Source organism: Cucurbita maxima, unplaced genomic scaffold (assembly GCF_002738345.1).
Source record: "Cucurbita maxima cultivar Rimu unplaced genomic scaffold, Cmax_1.0 Cma_Scf00010, whole genome shotgun sequence".
NCBI lineage: Eukaryota > Viridiplantae > Streptophyta > Magnoliopsida > Cucurbitales > Cucurbitaceae > Cucurbita > Cucurbita maxima.
This window is the reverse complement of record NW_019272026.1, coordinates 5,975,404-5,989,804: the sequence shown is the minus strand read 5'-3', so window position 1 is coordinate 5,989,804 and position 14,401 is coordinate 5,975,404. Positions and strand designations below refer to the sequence as shown.

Here is a 14,401-nt window from a genome sequence, read left to right as displayed (position 1 = left end):
ATGATTTGTTCGTCTCCTTCAGTGACTAATATCAAATTTTGGTAACTTCAGTGAATGAGGTATCGAGAGCAGGGTGGAAGGATAAAAAAAGGTACAACACTTTTGAAACAAGTAACTCGCATCAATCCAGAATAATAACAGACTTGAAATTGTGAAAGCATAAAGGACATCAAATTGCACTTTTACAAGGTGGCTAAACAATGGCACTACAAAACTCACCTATACTTTAGGAAGAAAAGATGAAGAAAAGCGAAACACAGAACAAACAAGAGAAAAAGGGCATTGGGTTTCATCATATCATGGTTCAGTTCAGAAGTTGCGCCTTGGTTTTTCCTCTGCAACATTCACTCTGATTGCCCTTCCATCTACACTCTGCATATTTCAAATTCCAGAATGTTTTCTTAGCAGTTGACAAGATTCAAGTAACTGGGTGTTATCAAGTTCGGATTCTAAAATGATTGCTGTAAAGAAACTGCAATTTTCATACCTGCCCATCCAGAGCAGCAATGGCATCATTCATTCCAGTTTCGTCGGCCATGGTCACGAAGCCAAATCCACGAGAACGGCCACTGTCCCGGTCGTAAAGAACCCGAGCGTCTACTACTTTACCATGTTCACTGAAGACCTGCTCCAGGCGTGCACTGTCTACTTCCCATGCAAGATTACCAACATAGATTCTGAAAGCTGGTTGAAATGTTCGTGGTTGGCGTTCTGGCCTTGAACCTCTGGCGGCAGCCTTATTAACAACCAACGTCCTCCCCAAGAACTCCTATTAACCCACACAATCAATTAAGATTTTAAGAAGCAAGCAAAAATCAAGGGGCAGCTCAACCGAAGGAAAAAAGAAACCAATTGATATGTTTGAGATACTCTAGTAACAGCCCAGACAATAGGTTTACACAAGGACATGGCCTTCCTTTATAGGAACATTAACCTCAAAACAAATCAATGGCAAACCCCGAGAACAAGATCAGCCTTAGCCAGGAAAGAGACAGAGCCACTCAAACAAATCAATCTAGACCCATACAGACCCTAACTCTAAGATTCATGAAAAACAGTTCATATAAATTCTTCTGAATTTTCCACTGAAAAGTAGGAATGAAGAGGAGGTTTCATGATAATCAAATATGGGTGAATCCTGTGTAGAAGAGAAAGTTAGATAAGGTTTGGATTTATGAAGAAATTGAAGATCAAAAGCTTACATAACGGTTGAAGGTATCCACAGCTTTCTCAGCTTCTTCAACACTACTCATTGTCACAAAACCGAAACCACGACTCCGATCTGATTGTCGGTCGTAAATAACCTACAGTCCTCACAAGCAGAAGATTAAGAGCTTAAACCCTAAATTCATAAACAAAAAAACATTCAATTCACCAAACTCTGGAATCTCACCTCAGCAATCTCGACAGTTCCAGCCTTCTCAAACAGCATTGCAAGCTTTTGACTATCGACGTCATATGACAAATTCCCAACATACAATTTAGCGTCTTCATTTGGCTCCTCCAAAGGGCCTTCTTCCTCGTCTCCCAGCTCCAAAACTCCTCCTCCTTCACCCTCACTTCCTCCATCATCTTCGCCTTCGCCTTCACCTTCCCAATCAGAAATACGAGACTCATTCTCACTGAGCTCTTGATTTTCCCAATGAGGGCCTTCTTCGCCATCCTCGTCGCCGCTGAGTTTTGGGTCAATGGTGATGGTATCGTCTTCTTGGCCCCACTCCGAAGACTGGGCCACAGAGGCAACTAGCGATAAGAGATGTGTCTTCTTCTTCGAGGAGGAAAAGAGCGAAGAACAATGAGAAGAGGAAAGATGGAAGGGGGCGGTGGTGAATTTGGAAGGGAAAGAGAGAAAAGAGTGCGGGGGTCTGCAGGTGAAGAGAGAAGGCAAAGAGAGAAGGCAAGAATCTGCCTTGGATAAGGGCTTCAAAATTGAAGTGGCTGAAGAAGAAGCCATTTCCGAATCTCAGGGAGAGGAGATGAAGAGAGAACGAAGAAGGGTTTTAGAGGAGAGGCCTAACACCCAGGAGGTGAGGATAAGGGTCAGTGAAGGAACAGAGAGAAAGAAGAGAGAAGAGAGAAGAGAGAGAGAGAAATTAACGGACTGAAAGCATAAAAAGGCCCACATCTTGGGCTCTACACAACAAGGTCCAGTCAGATGAGTTTAGGCCCAAATTCTTATTTAGGCTCTACACAACAAGGTCCAGTCAGATGAGTTTAGGCCCAAATTATTATTTGGGCTCTACACAACAAGGTCCAGTAGGCCCAAATTCTTCTTTGTGCTCTACACAACAAGGTCCAGTAGGCCCAAATTCTTCTTTGTGCTCTACACAACAAGGTCCAGTAGGCCCAAATTCTTCTTTGGGCTCTACACAACAAGGTCCAGTAGGCCCAAATTCTTCTTTGGGATCTACACAACAAGGTCCAGTAGGCCAAATTCTTCTTTGGGCTCTAGACAACAAGGTCCAGTCAGATGAGTTTAAGCCCAAATGAAACCAAACTTTTTATTATATAGTGTGATTGTTTTTACAAGATTTAGCCGAAATGAACGGCTGAGATTCATATTTCAAACAAAATATTCCTCATGCTCAACATATCATCAACATACAAACTCTATCTCTCTTGAAATGGAACCATCTTCAAGTTTCACTCTTAATAGTCCACTTCCAGATTCATATGTAAACTCCTCTTCTTTCAGGTCAACTGTGCATCGGCTTGGTTTCGTGCTCGAGTATGCTCCAAATCTGCCACAGAATCGTCCCCTCATTTTGATGGTGCATTGTGAAAGATCCATACTATGACTTAGAGTTTCGATAGCTCCTCCTGAATTATACATGTCGAGCGATCCTATTGGTGCGAAGTGAATATCGTTGCCGAAAACCTGATCATATAACCATTTAGATCAATAACTAGTTTCGAAGTGATGATGACACTCATAACTTATATATATATATATATATATCTTCACTGACCCTGATTGGAGCAATGGTGTATATCTCACACTCTAAAGTTCTCAATCCAACCTCAACACTTTCTTTCCGTTTCAATTTAGAAAGAGATCCTACAAACATAAGTTCAAACTTTTTCAGCTTTAAGTGTCTGATTATCAGAGAGAAATGGAGAAAAAAGGAGTGGAAATCAAACCTGAGTTGAACGCATAAACTGCACAATCTCCATCCCAGTTTTCACCTGCAACATCTTCGAGAAATTCTACATCATTTGGTCGGACACTACCTGTGATTGTTAAATTTGTAGACTTTGAGGTATCTTCATTCTGAGCCACTTTCATCAATGGCCACTGTCCTGCGCCTTGGCAGTTAAACACGCCTACGATCCCGGTTAACTTGTTCAAGTTCCATATTTTCAATATACTGCAGGGAAGACAATGCCACAAAAGGTTCAGTGGTTCAAAGTTCCGTGCATCGGTTCTAATGAGACTAATAACAAACATTTCTTCCATACCTTTTTCCATCCATCACAGGGTCCTGAAATAAGCAGTCTCGAGTAGGCCGACCTGCATGTCTTGCCCGTAGGACTGATCCATCAGGTAATACTAGCTTCCTGAGTATCTTGAAATCATGGTTCCCGGGCTTGTCGCTGTTTTGATGTCAGTTCGAGTTAGCAATGCTTTCAAAGAGCTTAGCTAATACAAATTAGAAACATGTCATAAGCAAGTGTACTACCTAACATATACAGCACAGCCACCCAACGCTCTTGCTGCACCATGGAACTCAGCTGTTTCATGTTTGCTCTATAAATTTTTGAAAAAACGCAACATTTTAGATTTCGTGATCTTAAGTGTCTCCAACGGTGCAGTTTTTAACCGAAAAACTTACATGAAACATGTCCCAATCTGGCACAACAATCTCCCCTAATAGAAGGCTATTAAAAGCCACAGCAGCAACATGTAAAGTTTGAAACGTTGGCTCTCTAGGCATGAAGTCCTCTGATACTCTAGCAACTGCACTCTTCTTTGAACTGACAGAAGAAACTAACAAATAAAAAAAATGTACGTCGAAAAAATTTGTGCTTGTCTGAGGCATTTAGGAGTAAGCAAATCGACAAACCTGTATATCGAGTCGGAGTTATGACTCATGCAACAAATCAGATTAGTTTCTTTGAAGTTTCTTACAACTGATTGTTCTAACGCTTCTTGATACTGTCTAGTGATTGATACACGTCCACCGTGTCCTGTACCTAAGGTCTCCATTATGTTTTGGACATCCACCTTGACCCCGTCAATGCCAATGCTCGCTAGATAGCCATGGAGATCATTGTAGAACTCGTAAATCTTCTCAGGGTCGATAACTCCAAGTCCATATTTCTCCAAGATATCTACGACAACGTCTGTAAGATTGCTAACGTTCCCTGGTGACTGAATGGGATACTCGATCTTAGGATTGTACTTCTTCATTGATTCAGAAGACGGGAGCACGCCTCCCCAGTAACCAGCTAAAGCATGCCATACATAGACATATCTGCAATGTTATAAAGCAAATACTGCAAATGTCAATAATACCATCCTCAACAAAATTTTGGATACCAAAAATGAATGAAGAGAGTTAATCATGATTGTAAGTGAACTCACTTAAGCCCATATTGTTCTTTAATGCTATGAACAAGCTCCTGTAGAGAATCATCTGAACCAGAACCCCTGAACTTTTTGTTCTCTTTGATGTCCGATAATCTCGTGGCAAACCTACAGTTCAAGAAGTAAAATTTGTACTAAGAGAGTGATTCTGAGACCAAAAATTTTGATTAACGAGATTACTAAGTTTCAGCAGAAAGGTCCATACTTACTGTATCCATTCGATATCCGGTTCACCTTCTTTGCGATATTCATTTACGGTCTCTTGCCATCCATCGTCAATAATTAGAAATTTTGGGGAAACACCTCCATCCAAAAAGCTATGAAGATACAAAAAAACAAAAATGCAACTCATAAAATTCATCTAAAATGGATCATGAAGAATGATCATCATCATGATATGTATAAAGTTTCACGTCTTTTATTTTACCTCCGAAGACCTTCCTTTATCCCCTGTGGATTAACATCGGTGTAAAACGCATCCCAAGTGCACCAACCAAACAAGTCCAAATGCGAAGGAATCTATCAAAAGGAAAACAAGATACGAAGTTTTAACACAAATTCCTGCAATAACGAAACAGCTAAGAACAATATGACATTGATCACCTTCTTGTTGTCGATGCAACTAAAAGTTCCTTTAACCTTTTCGAGTACCCTACACGACAAGACGAGGTGAACTTAGAGGATTTCGTTCCCGTCGTTAACTTGTTTGAGAAATCACAAAAAAAGGAGAGAGGCATACTTCATAGAATTTGTAATGAGCTCAAAAGGATTATCTCCTGAGTTTATAAATACAGCTTCCAATGTTTTTGAAGTTTGAACATTAACATCCCCTAAAAGAAAACACCATAATCAGATCCAATTCAAACATATCCAAGAGGAACACCTATGATTAAACAGAACTGACCACTCTCAGCACATAATTGAAGCTCATTTTGTGGGGTTCCTTGCAAAGTTGCACGGAATGATCCATCCAAGACAGGCAAAATCAGGATGTAATAAGACCTATCAGTGTCTTGATCAGCTGAACTTTCATCATTCAAAGCAGATTCTTCTGCCACTTTTAAAAGAAGCATTTGGGTTTCCACAGGCACTTCACTGCCTGACTTCCCAATTCTTGGTATCATCCACCACATTTTGAATCTGTATAGGCATAAAAACTCGTGCCTTCTGCATTGAAACCCCCAAATCCCATAAGGAAACGTTAACTTCTCATAGTATATGTAAGACTTAATTGCTGGTATAAGCAGAGTTCTCTGTTTGTTCATCAGATATCACATCAAAGCAAGAAGGTCCATATGGGATCATAAAACTATGCCATCCGATCCATGCCAAGCAAAGGAAAATTGGTCAAACGAGGATGAAAGTCCCACGTCAGCTCAGCTAATTTAGGGAAAGATCGTGGGTTTATAAGTAGGGAATACAAACTCCATTGGTATGAGGCATTTTTGGGAAGCCCAAAGCAAAGCCACAAGAGCTTAGGCTCAAAATGGACAATATCATAGTCATGTTCATCTAATAGTATAGATTATCTCTTATACATGCAAGTGTAAAATCTCCAAGAAAAGGGCAAAAGGAAGATAAAATACTCACTCAAGAATTCCGACCGAAAACAGATGACGAGAGCTAGAGCTAGAAGCAGTGGCGCCGAGGAAAGCTGCCCGATGCGTCACTGGAGAGACAACAACATTGTCCGGTACGGCGTTCAGAACCACCTTGTCGCCGACGATGAGGCATCCATCTTTGATACTCGGCAAGGTCGTGATCGTCATATTCGAATTGAAACTCGAAAAACAACGAACCCTACCCCCAAACTTTGAGCGGGAAACAAATTGACGAAAGCTAAATGCAAGAAGATTTGATTGAAAAGCAAGGTTTGGACGAAATGGGTAGCGAAATCTGAAGAAATCGGTTGAAACCAGACGTTGGAGAGGGGAGATTTTCAACGCGAAGGGTTTATACATTGAAAATCAAATACTGTGCGACCAATTTATAGGCCCCATTAATCTCTATTTCTCTAAGAGACCGAAACGGAAAGAAGGAAAGACAAGAACAAGACGACCTGAATTGGTTGGTGGGAAACAATGGGAATTCTTTTAAAAATTGCATAAATTCTCTTTATTTCGCCCTCGATTCATCTCCATCTGAAACAGAAATGGATATGTTTCGTGAAACATTATTGGCACCAAGTAATGATGGAAAGGAAGAAAAACAGCACCCAAATTAATTACAAGGAATAAAATAAGAAAATTGTATCAAAATTAAATTAAATTAAACGCCGGCTTGTTCTTAGAACATTCCATAAGTTTCACGTTCCACAATTTCTATAGTTATTATCCGTCTTTTTTAGAATTATCTTCATTTTGAAAGCTGACCTTTTATTTAATGTTCCTGCTTTCTCGAGCTTCCCGAATTTTAAAGTATTTTTTTGGTTTTTGGCTGACGTGGATATGTGTTGGCAGGTAGAGTGGAAATTTCGGTGAAGTGGAGCGTTGCTGTCTGAGTAGACCGAGATAAAATCTTACGTAGCTATGACGAGGATTGACGGATTTTTTTTATACAGCAAAAAAATAATACATCACAAAATGACGTGTCAAAATACTAAAATATTTCTCCTAAGTATTTTATTTTTCAAACGTCAATTTTGTTATTTAATTTCTTTTTTCAATAAATTAAACCTAACACCACATTTAATAAATTTCTTGAATAATGCAATAACTTTATACTAAATGATTTTTATTGCATAAACAATTTGGATTAAGTAAATATGATCCAAATATGGAAGATTTTTTTTTAATTCGTGGAGATATTGTCTTATTCACCCAAGAACTCAAAGTTGAAAATATTAAAGCAGGAGAACTAAGTTACTTCGAAAGCTTCGTAGAATCAGGAATTTATGAATCTTATCCACCGAGAAACGCTGGGAATTCCGCCATTAACGACCGTCAGCAAGTAAAAACCGGCGGGTGCAACATTGGGCGACGGTGGAGCCTCCACAACGGTACTTATCCATTGGCCATTGCCGTCTATCTCCGTGTTCCTGTTCTTCAGTTTCAGCAACCTTTGATTCATCGAAATCGAGTGAGTCGTGAATGGCGGTGCGTAAGCGTTGAATTCCAGAACACCGCTCCTTCTCCTCTCCAATTTGAATCGAACGGTGAACTGTTTGCCGTATTTGATGCCGTGATCACCTTGAGCATAGTGTATCGACACGTTCTTTGGCCTCAGACCGTCGTATTTTGGCTCAGTATAATCTGGATGATATGCTTGTAATCTGAGTTCGGTCGGGTAATGTACGTGCTCGAATGTGTAATTTCTATGGGGATTCCCGCCCGCAACTAAGATTCTTCCGTCGGTAAGAACAATCGCTGATGAGTGGTACATTCTTGCTATTTTGGTAGATTTCAGGACTGAGAATCTTCTGTTTGGTTTGTTTTTAGGCTTGTAGAGAAAGGGTCGAAGGGAAGCGTTTCTTGCGTTGCCCCATCCTGCACTGCCAGTTTTAGCGCCATTAATGATCAAGATATTGCCCGTTGGAAGGATCAGCATATCGTGCATGAGACGGGGTTCTGGCATTTGTTCCATTTTCCATTTGTTCGTGTTCCCAGTGATCACCATTCTTCCGCATGATTGCAGACCTTTCACGAACCGCCCACGTCCTGCTGCCCTATAAGCTCCGGTAGCAGAGCCCCCGCACACCATGACTTCGACCTTTCGAAACCTGTCTGCGTGATCCAATGGGAGGATCACCGACGAGCCAGTGCTGGGGTAATTCCGCGACCCCCGACCAGGTATTCGAGGAAATGTCTTGACCACTTTGTTTCGTCTATAATTGAAGAGAACAGAGTCTCTGTTGGCGAAAAGGAACAAGTTCCCATCAGAGGAGAGATGAAGAAAGGGATAGAGATTGTTTCCTCCCTCCCGATCATCAAAAGTTCGATGCAAGAACGGTAGATCAAAGGCCTTCCCTTTCCCCATTTTTGGAACAAATTCATATGTGAAGGCCCTCCTACCACCCACCACGATTACCCGATCATGCTCGGGAAGGATTAAATTCGAAGCATACCAACGATCATTTGATAGCAGTGAATGGGATTCACTCCAGTCACAATGATGGTCTTTACAAGGCCTGAATTTGCGGATCCTTCGAGACCCGCTACCATGCCCACCTGTTTGTAACAAAGTTCCATTGCTCAGGAAGGAACCAGAGGAGCACCATGCATCGGAAGATAGCCGCAGAGCTCTAACTTCATTCCTTGAAATGTCATACTCCACAGAATGGGCATAACAGTTGGGGTCTATATTGTCGGCATGGGCCGATGTACACCTTTCCCCCCCGAATCTTCGACGGAGTTTATATTGAGACGGGCCAGCACTGGTTTGATCAAATACAACAACAGTATTGTGGCGGGTTAAAGCCATGTGCATGGCCACTACGCCAGTGTTATTCAAAAGAAGCTCCCACCTTCCTCCTGTTTGCGTTGGTTGGGAAACTCCAACTACACAACTGAGTTGTATACATTGCAGCAGCAGCACGATGAGAACTGCAGAAAAATGGTTATGGTTGGCCATGTGGGTTGGTCTGAATATTGTTGGAAGAGGTGAAGTTGTTTATATAAGCTTCCCACCTAGTTGAGTGAGTAATGTTCGCGGAAAAGTTTGGTTCATTCAAGAAATACTGTAAGTTAGTTTGGCCCAAATTCAGGATATAGAAGCTGTCATGCATAAGAGAGCGTGAGGCTTGCCTGAAACTTAGTCAGCCTATTTCTGTAACGTATAGAAAGCAATGCAAGCGCCTCTTTCTGTGAGGGTGTTAGGTAGAGTTCAATGCAGCTGGTAATGAGAAATCAAGTCTCTTATGCCACTAAAGATATTGTAATTACATTCATACTTATGAAAAACTAGTTTTCGTAAAGAATTCGAGGCGTATATTGCCCCCACGAGACTTAACAAGCATCATTTCTAGACATTTTAGGGAATGACATGGAAACACATGAATGAAAATCAGTGGGACAAACTATCGATATTTACAAAATTATATCGTTCGACTTACCAAATTAACAACGCCTTTTCGAGCCCAGTAAAGGAGTTGCAAAGACGACTCAAGCAAGAAGCTGGAGTTGATATTGGGAAATGAGAAAGAATTCAGCACAGAGGGTTTTAGCTAATAAAGCTTTATCTTAGTTTCAATAAAGCTGCGGCATATGGGGCACAACTGAAGATCCTGTCCACATTCACAGCATGTCTGCAGATAGTAAAAGTTTAGTGTTTCTTCCAGGTAATGATTGAGTCAGGCATCAAAAGCTTCAATATGAAAGTTACCAATGCGATTACCTGATGTCCACAACCAAAAGCCATATCTTTTGCATTGGAGATGCAAATGGGACAAGCCTGCAACAGATGGTGTAAAAATCTTCATTTCCATTTTTCAATTTTCATACCCAGTAGAATAGAAGCTCTACTCAGTCTTCATTGCTGAGATAATATGGATCTAATAAGGGAAAAGAAGCATTTACATGGGCATCAGGAACCGAACTTAGAGGAGGTGCAGATCGGACAGGAGCAACTCCAGCAAATGAGGGTGGCATTGGGCGAGAGCTGCTCGAGTTTGAGGTCTTCTGGAAACTAGGACCATAACGAGGAGGGGGAAGAGGAAATCGGTCGATTTCCTTCCCTCTACTGGCACTGGTGGAGTAGTGAAAGAGAATACTATTTAAGAAAAAAATCATGGAAGGAAATACACTACCATTTAACTGCAAGAATCTTACAATATACTACTTTTGAATCCTGTTATTACCCCAAAATATCAAGCTCCAGTGTTGCTTTATACTGGGAGGGTATTTCCATGAGTGCTGCTAGAGCAAATTCCGTTTCCTTTCTAGCTCGATCCATATTTTTCAACATTATATTTGTGAAGTTCACAAACTGCAGTGCAAAATGGAATTTCTCAGATTTCAAGCTATGACAGAAGCAAGTCCAGTTTGAGAAACAAAACACTAAAACCCTCCTAAGAAGAGTAGTTACTTGGAAATTATCAAAGGCTCGAGCCGGGATATTGTCGTCAAATTCCCTCATCATGTCCCAAGGTCCATCCCCTACTCCGACCAGTATAATCGACAGGGGATATGCACTGCAATTCAACATGAAGTTACAGAGCACGAATAATGCCATTTCTGTTCCATTATTGATAAATTAACGTACCTAGCTTTCACAATTGCTTCAATGGTTTTCTTTTCCTGTGGGCTAAACTGTCCACCCTCTGTATCAACACTTCTTGTAACCTGTCAAAGAGAATAAAGACTATTTTTCAACCACCATGAGAAAACTTGGCTTTAGTTAGTACTCGCCACAGACATCAGTCAGGCTGGAAACTCTATTTAAAGACTACATACATTATGAATAGCTTACTGAACAAGCAGTGTATTGCTTGATAAATAAAACTGACTCATATCAGTTTAATCAGCCATGATTTATGAATGAGAAGATTTCTACATCCTTCAAAAATTAGAATTTTTGACACATTGTTCCTGCCCACAACCTTGAGATCTCACATCGGTTGAAAAGGGGAATGAAACATTCTTTATAAGAGTGTGGAAACATCTCCCTAGCAGACGAGTTCTAAAAACCTTGAGGAGAAGTCCGAAAGGAAAAGTCTAAAGAGGACAATATTTGCTAGCGGTGGGCTTGAGTTGTTACATAATCGATGCAGATGCAACTTTTGTTTCTGTTCTTTAGGCTGAAATTAAATGGTTCCATATTTTCACTGCTCATTGTGAAACTATTATCATTTACATAACTACTAATTTCTTATGCATCTGGGAGCAAACAGGAAGTTATGCTATAAACATGAGCTCTAAAACAATCAAAATTGAAGTCAAGTTGGAATGGAGATGGAAGTACCTGACCATCAGCTATTATTACCAATACATGATATTGTCCTCCACTTTGCTCTACAATTGTGATACCCATTTCGATAATAGGAGCAAATGATGTTGGTCCTGTCCCAGGAATGAAATAATGAAAGTACAGTAAGTAAAAGCCAACAACAGAAAGGTATAATAGCAAATGGTCAGACTGCAACCTGCAAGTCGAAGATGAGGCACAAGTTCCCTATATCTATCCAACACTTCTTCAAATCCAATACAAACTCGCTCGTCTGGATAAAAGCTGAAAACTTCTTGGTCATGAGTCGATGCTGCCAACATTTAGAGTCACATACTTCACTACTGTTTATTCAAACAAAAATGTGCGAAAAACAGATCAACTGCAAAAATCTTTAGAAGAAATACCATCTCCAAAACCAAAGCAAGGAATCAAATTATCTTCATCAAAGGAAGATAATGTTTTCCCAATAATTGCTATTGCTTGTTCATAGGGATTTTGCTCATCTCCAATGTGATGCAAACTTCTACGGTTAAATGATCTTGCTCCTATGTAAAGGGCATAGTTAGCATGTGCACATGCTATGCAAGAAAGAGATTATAACGTTAAATGGCCAAGCAAGGCTGAACCTGTCCACTCATTGCTCTTTGTGAAATCTATACCAACGATAAGATTCGAAGACTCGAGGCCTGCACGAGCCAATGCCTCAGTAACCTGTGAAGAGTATCAGAGTATAGAAACGAGTTTCATGCTGAAATATTTAGTGTCAATAAAATTTTGCAATATGAATTGCAGCAGACCTGCTCAAGACTATTATAGTTATCATCTATCCTTGAATACTTCCTCTCCAGCCTCTTTCTTGTCTCAGGGGCCTGAGTTCCACCATAGCTTGGAGTTGGAGGTGCAAACTGATACTGTGGCCTTGGTTGATTATATGGCGACCCCGGATAATTGTAATTACTCCACTGCTGTGAGTTAGACCAACTAGACGAATGGCGTCTTGAACTTCCAGGCTTAGAACTTTTCCCACCCATCACTTTACAAGAACTCTGCAACATGAAGTTGATTGTAAGCATCATTCACCGGAAATTCTCTGTGTTTTTATATATAGAGGAAGCTAGGTTTCACAAAACAAGGCCCAAAACACAAAAGAGGTTTAACTATACAAATGAAATGAATGGTATGAGATCCCACATCGGTTGGGGAAGAGAACAAAGTATTCTTTATAAGGGTGTGGAAACTTCTCTCTAGTAGATGCGTTTTAAAGCCTTGAGGGGAAGCTCAAAGGGGAAAGCCCAAAGAGGACAATAAATGCTAGTGGTGGACTTGGACAGTTACAAATGGTATAAGAGTGTCTAGGCGATGTGTCAGCGAGAAGACTAAGCCTCCAAGGGGGTGGATACAAGGCAGTGTGCTAGCAAGGACGCTGGGATCCGAAGGGGGTGGATTGGAGGGGTCCCGCATCAATTGGAGAAAGGAATGAGTGCCAGCAAGAACGCTGGCCCCGAAGGAGATGGATTGTGAGACCGCACATCAGTTGTGGAGGAGAACGAAACATTATTTATAAAGCTGTGGAAACCTCTCCCTAGTAAACGCGATTTAAAACCTTGAGAGGGAAAACCTAAAAAGGACAATATCTACTAATAGTGGGTTGGGCCGTTACAAATGGGTTCTAAGATCAGAAAGAGTCCAAATGAAAGACAAACAAAACAACCCTGCTGTTAGAAGGTTGAATGATGATAAAAGCTTCGTATCTTTGTACAGAACATGTAAATTCAGTGGTTTGATACCAGAGACAAGTACATGCAAGGATTTCCGAGAACTTTTGCAAGAAACCCAAATCTCCAAGAGGCAATCCAAACCCAAAATCTACTAGGAGCAATGCTAATATTCAAGAGCAATGATCTGACGAAGATTTGGATTAAATTTCGCAAGAAGAATATCGATAAACAGAGAATTTAATCATCCATCCCATCGACAAAAAGAGTAGAAAATTTCACTCGGCTGAGAACAATCTGAAAAAACGGCATAAACAAAGTCGATGCAAGAGCTGCATTTAAAGTTTCAGCCACACTCCCTCACAAATCAGAGCAAATAAGAAACTCCAAATACAAAATTTCATCAACAGAATCCAATCAGAGAGAAGAAGAATAAATTAAAAACGCGAACAAAACTTACAGAGCAGGAGAATCTGCTGCGAGTCAAGAGTGCGAGGCAGAGCAATTCTTGAAGAACAATGAACAACAGAAGCACCGATACGATTGAAACAAAAAAGGAGATGAAATTAGGTGATGAAGCTCATGGGCAGGAAAGCGAGTTTTAGAAGAATTGCTATTTGGCAATGATGAATTTCCAGGAAGATTCCCGCGCAGCCAAAATAATTCTGATTGCTACTCTCGCCGATCCCGACACGTCCTCTATACCGCAATCCTTTATTTCTCTCTGCAACTTCCAAATATTATTCCCAAATCATCAAACCCGAATTTTAAGGGAAAATTAAAGGTTGAATATTTAATGAGCTGCCCATTATCACAATCAAAAGCTGAAGGAACTATATATATATATATATATATATATATATAGATAGATAGATAGATTTCATTAATAATGTAAGTATTTTAAATAAATTCAATTTTATTGAGCAACCCATGTGCCATATATCTACCCAATTTTAGTATTTTAAATTACAAAACCCCATTATATTATTTATATTTATTGTTTGACAATTTTAAAAATATATTAAATACAAAATTGAATTTGTCACTTTAAATTGAATTGAGCGAGATGTGAAGAAGTTTATACTTTTTCCAAGATTTTAAATATATAAATATCTTTTATTAATTTATTATTTATTTTGGAAAAATTTTAATATAAGAATCCTGGTCGTGGAAAATGATTAAACACAACGTTTGAGTGGGACAAGTCATTTGATTG

At 40.1% G+C, this 14,401-nt stretch overlaps 4 protein-coding genes across 5 annotated transcripts; all 4 read right to left on the bottom strand.

The window, feature by feature from the left end:
- Positions 1–76: 76 nt before the first annotated feature.
- LOC111484771 (28 kDa ribonucleoprotein, chloroplastic-like) lies at positions 77–2,065 on the bottom strand. Its single transcript, XM_023131357.1, has 4 exons — positions 1,394–2,065; positions 1,203–1,304; positions 488–769; positions 77–372 (listed from the first exon to the last, which is right to left on the bottom strand). The coding sequence occupies exons 1-4, from the start codon at positions 1,952–1,954 to the stop codon at positions 310–312; spliced, it is 1,008 nt and encodes a 335-aa protein (XP_022987125.1). The 5' UTR covers positions 1,955–2,065; the 3' UTR covers positions 77–309.
- A 410-nt stretch (positions 2,066–2,475) lies between these two features.
- On the bottom strand, positions 2,476–6,843 carry LOC111484842 (probable galactinol--sucrose galactosyltransferase 2). Of its 2 annotated transcripts, none has more exons than XM_023131458.1 (14): positions 6,179–6,843; positions 5,493–5,755; positions 5,328–5,418; positions 5,192–5,240; positions 5,016–5,107; positions 4,798–4,905; positions 4,586–4,696; positions 4,065–4,475; positions 3,834–3,975; positions 3,681–3,748; positions 3,460–3,594; positions 3,142–3,368; positions 2,970–3,058; positions 2,476–2,878 (listed from the first exon to the last, which is right to left on the bottom strand). In XM_023131458.1, exons 1-14 carry the CDS (start codon positions 6,547–6,549, stop codon positions 2,597–2,599), a joined length of 2,439 nt encoding a protein of 812 aa, XP_022987226.1. In that variant the 5' UTR covers positions 6,550–6,843; the 3' UTR covers positions 2,476–2,596. The 2 variants fall into 2 exon arrangements, with proteins under 2 accessions (XP_022987226.1, XP_022987227.1); XM_023131459.1 differs by having other exon boundaries at positions 5,493–5,752; positions 6,179–6,841.
- Positions 6,844–7,283: 440 nt separating this feature from the next.
- LOC111484848 (aldehyde oxidase GLOX-like) lies at positions 7,284–12,432 on the bottom strand. Its single transcript, XM_023131464.1, has 2 exons — positions 12,429–12,432; positions 7,284–9,167 (listed from the first exon to the last, which is right to left on the bottom strand). The coding sequence occupies exon 2, from the start codon at positions 9,155–9,157 to the stop codon at positions 7,472–7,474; it is 1,686 nt and encodes a 561-aa protein (XP_022987232.1). The 5' UTR covers positions 9,158–9,167; positions 12,429–12,432; the 3' UTR covers positions 7,284–7,471.
- On the bottom strand, positions 9,423–13,967 carry LOC111484852 (E3 ubiquitin-protein ligase RGLG2-like). The gene is made up of 13 exons (XM_023131469.1): positions 13,803–13,967; positions 13,646–13,692; positions 12,268–12,516; positions 12,097–12,181; positions 11,875–12,015; positions 11,667–11,780; positions 11,486–11,583; positions 10,787–10,866; positions 10,610–10,715; positions 10,383–10,510; positions 10,102–10,270; positions 9,920–9,976; positions 9,423–9,830 (listed from the first exon to the last, which is right to left on the bottom strand). The coding sequence occupies exons 3-13, from the start codon at positions 12,499–12,501 to the stop codon at positions 9,750–9,752; spliced, it is 1,293 nt and encodes a 430-aa protein (XP_022987237.1). The 5' UTR covers positions 12,502–12,516; positions 13,646–13,692; positions 13,803–13,967; the 3' UTR covers positions 9,423–9,749.
- Between the last annotated feature and the right edge of the window lie 434 nt (positions 13,968–14,401).

Bases quoted from the DNA above. Each gene is read 5' to 3' on its own strand.
- LOC111484771 (XM_023131357.1), bottom strand. From the start codon at position 1,954: ATGGCTTCTTCTTCAGCCACTTCAATTTTGAAGCCCTTATCCAAGGCA. The intron at 770-1,202 runs GTAAGCTTTTGA...GTGGGTTAATAG, and splicing joins TGGATACCTTCAACCGTTAT to GAGTTCTTGGGGAGGACGTT. The intron at 373-487 runs GTATGAAAATTG...TGAAATATGCAG, and splicing joins TTGCTGCTCTGGATGGGCAG to AGTGTAGATGGAAGGGCAAT.
- LOC111484842 (XM_023131458.1), bottom strand. From the start codon at position 6,549: ATGTATAAACCCTTCGCGTTGAAAATCTCCCCTCTCCAACGTCTGGTT. The intron at 5,756-6,178 runs GTGAGTATTTTA...GTTTCAATGCAG, and splicing joins TTTTCGGTCGGAATTCTTGA to AAGGCACGAGTTTTTATGCC. The intron at 5,241-5,327 runs GTATGCCTCTCT...CTTGTCGTGTAG, and splicing joins CTCATTACAAATTCTATGAA to GGTACTCGAAAAGGTTAAAG.
- LOC111484848 (XM_023131464.1), bottom strand. From the start codon at position 9,157: ATGGCCAACCATAACCATTTTTCTGCAGTTCTCATCGTGCTGCTGCTG.
- LOC111484852 (XM_023131469.1), bottom strand. From the start codon at position 12,501: ATGGGTGGGAAAAGTTCTAAGCCTGGAAGTTCAAGACGCCATTCGTCT. The intron at 11,584-11,666 runs GTTGCAGTCTGA...TTCCTGGGACAG, and splicing joins GCCTCATCTTCGACTTGCAG to GACCAACATCATTTGCTCCT. The intron at 10,271-10,382 runs GTAATAACAGGA...CTACTCCACCAG, and splicing joins CTGGAGCTTGATATTTTGGG to TGCCAGTAGAGGGAAGGAAA.